A 9916-nucleotide genomic window follows, 5' to 3' on the forward strand; every position below is an offset into this window, starting at 1 on the left:
TGGTAATACTTACGCCTCTCTTTTGTATTGTGGCGTAGGTAAAGGCAAAATTTGATCGTGAAATCAAGGCTATGAAGAGGAGGATGTTCTAGAGGCTAGTTGTTTGCTCTGTGTCTTTGATAGGATGCTAGAGTGAAACTTAGATGTCTAGAACGATTGTAGGGTTGCTAGTTCTTGACTTTGTTATGTTTGGATTGTTACTAGATTTGGTTCATGTTATTCATTATTTGTTATTGATTTATTGGATTGATTTCTTTGTTATCCATTGTTGTTATTGTTTAAGTTTAGGTTGCTAGTGAGTATTATTAGATCAATAGATTTTAGGATATAAAAAAAATAGGAAAAAAAAAACGGTTGGATTGTTTCAAGTATTAAGATTTATGTTGTGCCAAAAACAAGTTTTGAAATATGACAAAAAGCAATGCTAATAATGGTATATGAAATCGGGGGAAGAACATGATTCTACATCCGATAAATTATATTGTCCATCATGTTTGACGTAACAAATATGAAATGGAGTAGAAACAGAGAAAAAAGCGAGGTTAAAGCATTAATTATACCAACTAGATAGATTGGTCTGAAAGTGCAACAGAGCTCTGAAGATGGCAGGTAGCTGAGAAGTGTCTCAGAGGACTGATATACTGACGTGGCATGGCGTGCTGACGTGGAGAAATATTGTGGGTACGATGACAAGATGCGTGAGAAGGAAGGAAGAAGAGATCAAGATATACTCGAAGATACTGAGAGTATATTTGATAAGAAGAGATAAGGGAAGATATTTTCTTAGGGATAAGGAATATTTCTTTTTAGTTAGGATTCACAAAGATCTAAGTTAGAGATAGTTTGTGGGGTTATAAAAAGACGAAGGCTAGCCGCAAAAAGAGTTAGCACTCGTGGGATAAAGTTTGTGAGTTTTGTAAACCTTCAAGCAAGTACAAAAAGCTTTGAAGGTGAGTGTGTGTGGTATACTCTTTTAGATCTACACAGGGTGTTGTGTTAGATAGATAGGAGAGTGAGCTTTTGTTTCAAGTCTTGTAAGAAACGAAGGTTTTTATAATTTTGATTAAAAGTGTTTGCTTGGCGCGTTCCAAGTGTGATTTTTGTGTGTTTATGTTCTCTATACCATAACAATTGGTATCAGAACGGACACCTGATAAAAAGTCTGATATCTTTTTCGACAGGTGAGATCTTGCGACTAGGGTATGAAGAAATCACTGGAGGTTGTTACGTTACAAGGGCCATTGAAACTGGATCCGGAATGCTTCGGTTACTGGAAAGTCTCGATCCAGCAGGTCATCTCGAGCATTGACATGGAAGCTTGGTTTGCAGTGGAGGACGGCTGGTCTCATCCAACTGAGATGAATGAAGATGGTGAATTGGTGCAAAAACACAGAAAGAAGTGGACAACTGAAGAAAAGGCTGAGGCCAAACACAATTCCCAGGCGTTGTCGGTCATCTTCAAATCTCTGCCGAGAGATATCTTCAGCCAAGTTCAAGGTTGTGTGTCAGCTAAAGTGGTGTGGGACATTCTGGTCGTCACTTTTGAAGGAACTTGTATAGTTAGGCGCACAAGGTTGGACAATCTTGCGTCTGACTTTGAGAATCTGCAAATGACTGAAACCAAATATGTGGCGGATTATAGTAGCCGGTTGATTTGTATTGCTCAAGAGTCTGTTGTTTTGGGTAAACGATACAAGGACAAGAAGCTGGTCAAGAAATTCCTTAGAAGTTTACCTGAAAATTTTCAACCGCACAGGTCTGCAATTGATGTGTCTCTGAATTCTGATGAAGGAAGAAAGAGAAAATGAAGGATATGGGCATTACAAGGCTGAGTGTACAAACAACAAACGAAAGCACTCCCTGCAATGCTATGGATGCAAGGGTTTTGGTCATACCAAGACTGATTGCCCCTCCCAAGGAAATAATTAGAAGTCCTACATCACATGGAGTGAGAGTGATTCGGATGAAGAAGATAACAAAGGTGAAATTATGAACAACTTTGTGGCTCTGCTGGGAGTCATCGAGGAAGATGAAGGAGATGAAGAAGCTCTGTTGTTGAAAGAATACATTGATGAGAAAATTGAGTCGGACTCAGATGGGGAGGAGGCTGACTTGTCGATGGAAGATCAGATAGGGCTTCTTATTCAGACTATTGTGCAAAAGACTCAAGATAACAGTGAGCTGTCTGCCGAGAGAGATACGCTTCAGATGAACATTGCAATGCTGTCTAAGTAACTGAGTGAAGAAAAAGCAAAGTCACTATGTCTTGAGAAGCAATTGGAAGAACAACTGAAGAATATTAGGATGTTGAGTAAAGGAACTAAAGATCTGGACATCTTGCTCAGTACTGGACAATCAAGCACTGCAAAGTGGGGTCTGGGCTATAAGGTAATCAGCTCTGATAAGTCCACACATTTTGTTAAAGGACAGAACTATGAGCCAAAACTCAAAGCACAACTTGTTGCATCAAACGGACAACATAATCATTTCCCTAAGGTAAACCTGCATCCCAGGGGAATGATTATACAGCGTGAGATGCCGGGGAGACAGCCTTATGCTTCACAGAGCTATCACCAGTCTGCTCAGCGACCTGTTGGTCTCAGCAGGAGAAGAGGATGCTGGTATTGTGGCCATCTAAATCACTACAAGGCCCAATGCTTCAAGTTCCAGAATCGTCTGACAAATCTAGTGAAGAATGGTAGCTTCTACCCAACTGTTAGAAGAGTCAGTCAAGGGTATGTCAAAAAAGATGATCTCTACTGTCATGTTGTATACACAGCAGATAGAACTGAGGTTGATCAGGCCAAGTGGTATTTTGACAGCGGATGCTCCAGACATATGACAAGTGCTCTCGACAATTTGTCTCATATAGAAGATGTTGCTGGTGGAAGAGTCACGTTCGGAGATGGAGGAAAGGGCACAATCCGAGGGAAGGGTGCAACTAGTGGTGACACTCAACCCCATCTGAACGATGTGTTCCTGGTAGATGGATTGAAGGCCAATCTGATCAGTGTCAGCCAATTGTGTGATGAAGGGTTAGATGTTACTTACACCAAGAAGGATTGCAAAGCCGTTGATCAATAAGGGTCTGTCAAACTCAGAAGTAGACGATCTGGGAATAATTGTTATATGTGGAAATCAGAAATGCAATGTTTTAATGCCACTACAGAGTTAGACACAGAGCTCTGGCATCAGAAACTTGGCCATTTGAATGTTCGCACAACGTTGAAATTGGCAAACCAAGAAATTGTACGTGGAATGCCAAAGCTGAAGAGTGACCCACACTTTGTATGTGGTCCATGCAACAAGGAAAAGCATATCAAAGCATCTCATGGGTCTCTGACAGACATTCGCACAAGTCATGCTTTACAGTTGGTTCACATGGATCTGATGGAGCCTATACAAGTTTAGAGTATCTCTGGTCGACGATTCATCTTTGTGATGGTGGATGAGTACACTCGCTATACCTGGGTAAGGTTTCTTCGTGATAAATCTGATACTCTTGAGTGTTTTCGTATTCGTGCCTTGCAGATTAAAAGTGAGAAGTGCTCTATCGAAACCATTCAAAACGATCATGGTGGTGAGTTTCAAAACGACAAGTTTAAGCAATTATGTGGGCATCAAGGCATTACTCATCAGTACTCTGCATCAAGAACGCCATAATAGAATGGTGTTGTTGAACGTAAGAACAGAACGCTGCTGGGCTACATGGAAATCAGGTGCCTCATCGGTTCTGGGATGAAGTTGTGAACACAGCCTGTTACATCATCAATCGTGGTGCATGTTCGCCCAGGGACCAGCAAGACTCCCTATGAGGTTTGGAAAGGGAAGTCTCCAACTGTGCACTATTTCCATGTGTTTGGATGCCTTTTTTATATTCTGAATGATAAGGAGCAGTTGGGTAAGTTTGACTCTAAAAGTGATGAAGGTATCTTTCTAGATTATTCTGGACATAACACTACCTTTTGTGTCTACAACAAACGTTTGAGATCTGTTCAGGAGACTGTCAATGTAGTGTTTAACGACACCTCATTCATACGAGTGCCACTGGTGCCCTATTGTCTCCGACACGGACCTGGTAACTAATGCTGAGAAGTCTGTGCCAGAAGCTGTCAGTCCTGTTGTCTCTGACAGGCCTGTATCACCACTTGGTTCAGATCCTGAGACTTCCAGAGGTTCATAGGAATCACTCCTCTACGGATGTTATAGTTGCGATTCAGGGGGTAGAGTTACAGAGGGAAGCAGATTGATTTTGCTCAGTTGGCTGGGAAGAAACAAAAGGCTGTCGTTCCGGAGTCTGTCTCTCAGGATTCTGATGTAGTGCAATTTGCATGTTTTGTTTCTTCTATTGAGCCCAAGAATCACAAGAAGGCGCTTCGGGATGAGTTCTGGGTCGCTGCTATGCAAGATGAGTTGAACAATTTGAACAAAGTGATGTTTGGGAGCTCACTCAGCGTCCTGCTGATGACAACATCGTTGGAACAAAGTGGATATTCAAGAATAAGAGTGATGCTAGTGGCTGCATTGTAAGGAACAAGCAAGGTTGGTAGCTCAAGGTTATTCTCAAATTGAGGGAATTGATTTTGATGAAACTTTTGCTCCGGTGGCAAGATTAGAGTCAATCAGGTTATGCTCGGTATGGCATGTGCTCTGAAGTTCACTTTGCATCAGATGGATGTTAAAAGTGCCTTCCTAAATGGAATATTGCAAGAGGAGGTTTATGTTGAGCAACCAAAGGGTTTTGAGAACTCGCAGCATCCTGAGCATGTTTATCGATTGAAGAAAACCTTGTATGGTCTAAAGCAGGCACCACGAGCATGGTATGAGAGATTGACTACGTTTCTGATGGATCAAGGATACAATCGAGGGAGTGTTGACAAACGTTGTTTGTTCACAACAGCAACAATGATCTGATGTTCGTACAAATCTATGTGGATGACATTGTCTTTGGTTCCACTTGTCAGCCTCTCGTAAAACAGTTTGTGGAAAGCATGTCTCAAGAGTTTGAGATGAGTAGGGTAGGAGAGCTAAGGTACTTTTTGGGATTGCAAGTTGAACAATCAGCTGATGGGATCTTTGTATCTCAAAGTACTTATGCTAGGGAGCTTGTACAACGTTTTGGCTTGGATAAGAGTAAAGAAGCAAAGATTCCAATAAGCGCAAATGACAAACTCTCCAAGGACGAAGAAGGGGAGGATGTAGATGAGAGACTATACAGAGGAATGATTGGAAGTCTATTGTATTTGACTGCCAGTCGGCCTGATATATGTCTGTCAGTAGGGATCTGTGCACGCTATCAAGCCAAGCCCAAGATGTCGCATTGCTGGCTGTAAAGAAGATCATCAAGTACATCAAAGGGACATTGGACTTTTGGTATCTACTATACCATGGATACCAACACCTGTCTGAGTGGATATTGTGATGCTGATTGGACAGGTTCTGTGGATGATCGTCGCAGCACAAGTGGATGTTGCTTCTTCATAGGCAACAATCTGATATCATGGCACAGCAAGAACAAAACAGTATCTCTCTATCAACTTCTGAAGTTGAGTACATTGCGCTAGAAAGCTGTTGCACACAACCTCCTTTAGATGCGACAAAATGGCCTCTGATTAAGGTATGCTTGATACTCTTTTAATTCATTATGATAATTTGAGTGCAATAAATATTTCAAAGAATCCTGTTCAGCATTCACGAACCAAACATATAGATATTAGACACCACTTTGTTCGTGAAACTAGTGGAGGGCAAAACTGATCGAGATTGACCATGTGAGCACTGATTTGCCGTTAGCTGATTTGTTTACCAAGCCTCTAGACTTCAACAGATTTGTAAAATCTGAGGAAGTCCATTGGTGTTTGTGAGTTCTAACTTGTTTTACCTAAGATGTGTTGATCAGAGACAGGAACATGTGCTAGGACAGATCATGGAAATCCTAGAATATATAGAAGACCAGCACTCTGAAAGCAACCGTGGGAAATAGCTGCCTGTCATGCCGGTCTATCCATCCTGTCAAATGTTGTCATGTTTAAGGAGGTCAAAGAGCTGTGAAGAGACACATATATACATCCTCAAGAGGAAAACTCTGATTTGGTGACGAATCTCTCATGATGTCACTGTTATAACATGTCGGTGAAACAGCTAACAGAAGGCTGAGGACACACATTATATATATATATATATATAATATATATATATATATATACATATATATATGTGTGTGATGCTCTTCAAATAGAGAATCTCCAGCTACCTTAACATGTTGGGTTAGATTGCAGACTAAAGGCATGGCAGTGTGAAAGACTAATCATTTGCATCAAGTCTCTGATTATCAACAATTCAAGAGGTTGTGATAGCTCCTGGAAAATTTTCTGAACCAAGTGGTTGACACAACAAAGGTATGGTTAGTACTACGTTCTGTATTTCGGTTTTGTTTTAATTTTTTTTTTTTAAAAAGGAAACAAAAAAAAAAATTCTTGATTTTGTTCACATGTGTTATTTCTCGATCTGGGTGCCTTCATGATCATCGTTAGTGGATTGTGTGTATCTAATGATTTGAGTCATGAACAAATACAGTTTTCCTTACAGGGGGTGGAGAAATCTAATTTATTAGGATCCTGTGATTAATGCACTTGAGATTAAAAAAGGGAAAAGTATTCGATGTACCATAACAGATTCATTGAGTGTTTTCAGGGTTGAGTTGGTTGATGGGTCGAGGCTTAACAGCCCAATAAGTTTCATGAGGGTGTATAAAAGGAGCAGGTAGGGTTCTGAGTTTCTCTCATCTTTGCGATTTCAGATCTTTGTCGATTAAACTCTAATTTTTTTTTGTCTCCTCTGATTTTGCTCTCTAACCTCGTGATCACCATGACGGTTTCCACTATGATTCTAGCTCAGATGAGGAGCTTCACACCCCTCCGTCAGCCCTACCTCCGTAGTCTCCCTATGTTCCGATTGATCCTACAACGACGATGGTCATCTACGAACCCCCGCGATGAATCAACTACAGCACCTCCGGTGCCTGAGAATCCTTCTCCCAGGCTGATCTCTGTAGAAGCAGATCACGACACATGCGACTCTTCGTCTTCTCTACCAAGAAGGACAAGATCTCGCTTTCCGGTGATTGATCTGACCGGTGATGTTCCTGTACCTACTCTGTCGAATTAGGGAATCTCATCCCGGCTGCGTAAGCGACAAACATCTGCTGAGCTTGATAACAGGGAGTCCAAACGTCCTCACACTGTGAAAGAGAAGGCCTGCGGCAACCTCTCGAGGAGCGAGTTCAAGGGATTTTGATCCCAAGCGATTCGAGTCGTTTGAGGCCTCATGCCGAGTCGTTTGAGGCCTCATGCAGGTATGGTTTCTTCGCTTCAAGGAACCTTGCTCGAGAGGTCTGTTTCTCTCTAGGGGTTGATGATCAAACTAGGGAGTTGATTGTTAGGGCTGGGTTGCTGAAAAACTGTCACGCAAGTGTTAACCTTTGATTCAGAGGTTGTCTATGAATTCTGGGCCAATCTTCCCACGGTTAAGGTCGAGGGGGAGTCGGTTGATGTTCTTGTTTGGGATTGTGTGTATGAGTTCTCGCCTAGACGTATCAATGCTCTGTTTGGTTCCAATACGTTGATGTTCGTGAGCAGAGACAGCAGACGGCTGCCATTTTGGAGGAGGATCTAGCACTGTTCCTGTCAGATGGAAAAGTCAAATCCTGCAAGCAGTTGGTGGCTACAACCATTAAGAATCCAGTCATCAAGGATCTGCATAAAATTTGCTGCAGCAACTGGTCTTCCACGGTCAAACACCGGTTATATCTCCACGAACAGAGCGATGGTGATCTACATGATCATGCATCAGATTCCTTTTGACTTTGGGAGGATGGTCTATGATCAGATCATACAGTTGGGATTGCAAGCTCAGTCAGGATTTCGTCTACCGTTTCCCAGTCTCTCCTATCAGCTCTTGGAAGCTCAGCGACCTGCTCCATGTCTTAAGCCGGAAGGCACGAAGAAGACCAAGGGCAAGAAGACTGCTTCACGTCCTACGAAGTCTCATCTTAGAGCTGGAGCATCTGCAGAAGCGCAAAGCCATCCGGTTGGCCATTCAAATTCTGCAAGATGCCTTGGACCGATGGTAAGTTGTCACATCTCTGAATATACTTTCTTTTGTCTATTGATATTTTTGACTAATCTGTGCCAAACAAGCAGGGAGAGATGAGTCTGATTCAGATGCTTGAGGGGGAGTTTGAGCTGTGGGGGAGCTGTTATGTTTTGTTGTTCTGCTCCCCGGCTGTTTTTGTTTTTCTAGACTTGTGTTTTTTGTTTTCTGTTTTTTTTTAGACTTGTTCTGTTTTTTCTGATACTTTTGACTGGTCGTAATGCTTACTCGTTGATCGTTTAACCTTCTGGTGCTTTTGAGAGCTGAGATGCATTGTTGGTACAGTTGTATCTGTTTGTTTGGATTGTTGCTGGTTGTTTATGTTTTGACAGGTTAAATGTGATGGATGCTTATTTGTCAAGTTCAGTCAAAAAGGGGGAGATTGAAAGTGCAACAAAGCTCTGAAGATGGCAGGTAGCTGAGAAGTGTCACGAGGACTGATATGCTGACGTGGCATGGCGTGCTGTTGTGGAGAAATATTGTGGGTACGATGACAAGATGCGTGAGAAGGAAGGAAGAAGAGATAAGGATATACTCGAAGATATTGAGAGTAATATTTGATAAGAAGAGGTAAGGGAATATATTTTCTTAGGGATAAGGAATATTTCCTTTTAGTTAGGATTCACAAAGATCTAGGTTAGAGATCGTTTGTGGGGTTATAAAATGACGAGGGCTAGCCGCAAAAAAAGTTAGCACTCGTGGGATAAAGTTTGTGAGTTTTGCAAACCTTCAAGCAAATACAGAAAGCTTTGAAGGTGAGTGTGTGTGGTATACTCTTTTAGATATACACAGGGTGTTGTGTTAGATAAATAGGAGAATGAGCTTTGGTTTCAAGTTTTGTAAGAAACGAGGATTTTTATAAGATTGATTAAAAGCGTTTGTTTGGCGCATTCCAAATGTGATTTTTGTGTGTTTGTGTTCTCTATACCATAACATGGTCTCTCTCCCTCTCTTTTTACATAGGGTTAAGAAAAAAATCGTTATGGAATGAGAAAGCATTATTTGTGTGAGAGCTATGTTGCATGACCACATGATCTCGTGTCTACATTTTATGGGGTTTAAGGTGAGCTTTTTGATGATAAAATGGAGGTCTACAATGGTGAGAATGACTTTGCACGACCAATATAGTTAACAGGAAGTCATATATAGGCTGCTTAAGTAACTAGTAACTTCAAATTTACTTGTTCTTGGTCCAGTGGAATTCTCTAAAAGAGAACAAGCTACCCTGTCACCCTGATATGAATGTGTTGGATCGAGTTCACTTGGAGGAGGAGGGGTATTTCGAAAGAAAGTTGTCTAAATGTTGAGTTTGGGCCCGCGAAGATTATGAGGCCAATCATGAACCGAACTTTGCGGTTATCAAACACACCCAAAAAAAAAAAAACTGTGTATTTGTTACAAAATAATGATTGAAGTTTGTGTTGTAAACCTCGTATAGAAACCAAAATCAAAGCTGAAAATAATCAATTAAAGATATATAATTACAATTTGAGACAAACCTTATATTACTTCGTTTTTATTTACAAAATGTATGAATGTGGTACTGTATAAGAATGGATTTCTTAGCAATAACCAATCTTACACCAAGCAAAAGACCTCAACATGCATCTAAGCTATTTTCATGGAATAGCCAATGTGATAATGCAAAAAAAATAGCTCATATCATGAACAAATTTACTTGAAGGTACGTAATAAAATTGGAAACAAAAGGTTGTTGTGCTAGCCGAAAGAAACACACGTATCACCATTTCTAGCTTTGGAGTTA

At 41.1% G+C, this 9916-nt stretch overlaps 1 protein-coding gene across 1 annotated transcript; it reads left to right on the forward strand.

Moving 5' to 3' along the window:
- Positions 1-1202: 1202 nt before the first annotated feature.
- LOC147929664 (uncharacterized) lies at positions 1203-1808 on the forward strand. Its single transcript, XM_087480685.1, has one exon. It carries the CDS (start codon positions 1203-1205, stop codon positions 1806-1808), a length of 606 nt encoding a protein of 201 aa, XP_087336811.1.
- Positions 1809-9916: the final 8108 nt, after the last annotated feature.

This window comes from Camelina sativa, chromosome 13 (genome assembly GCF_030686135.1).
Source record: "Camelina sativa cultivar CO46 ecotype springtype chromosome 13, ASM3068613v1".
NCBI lineage: Eukaryota > Viridiplantae > Streptophyta > Magnoliopsida > Brassicales > Brassicaceae > Camelina > Camelina sativa.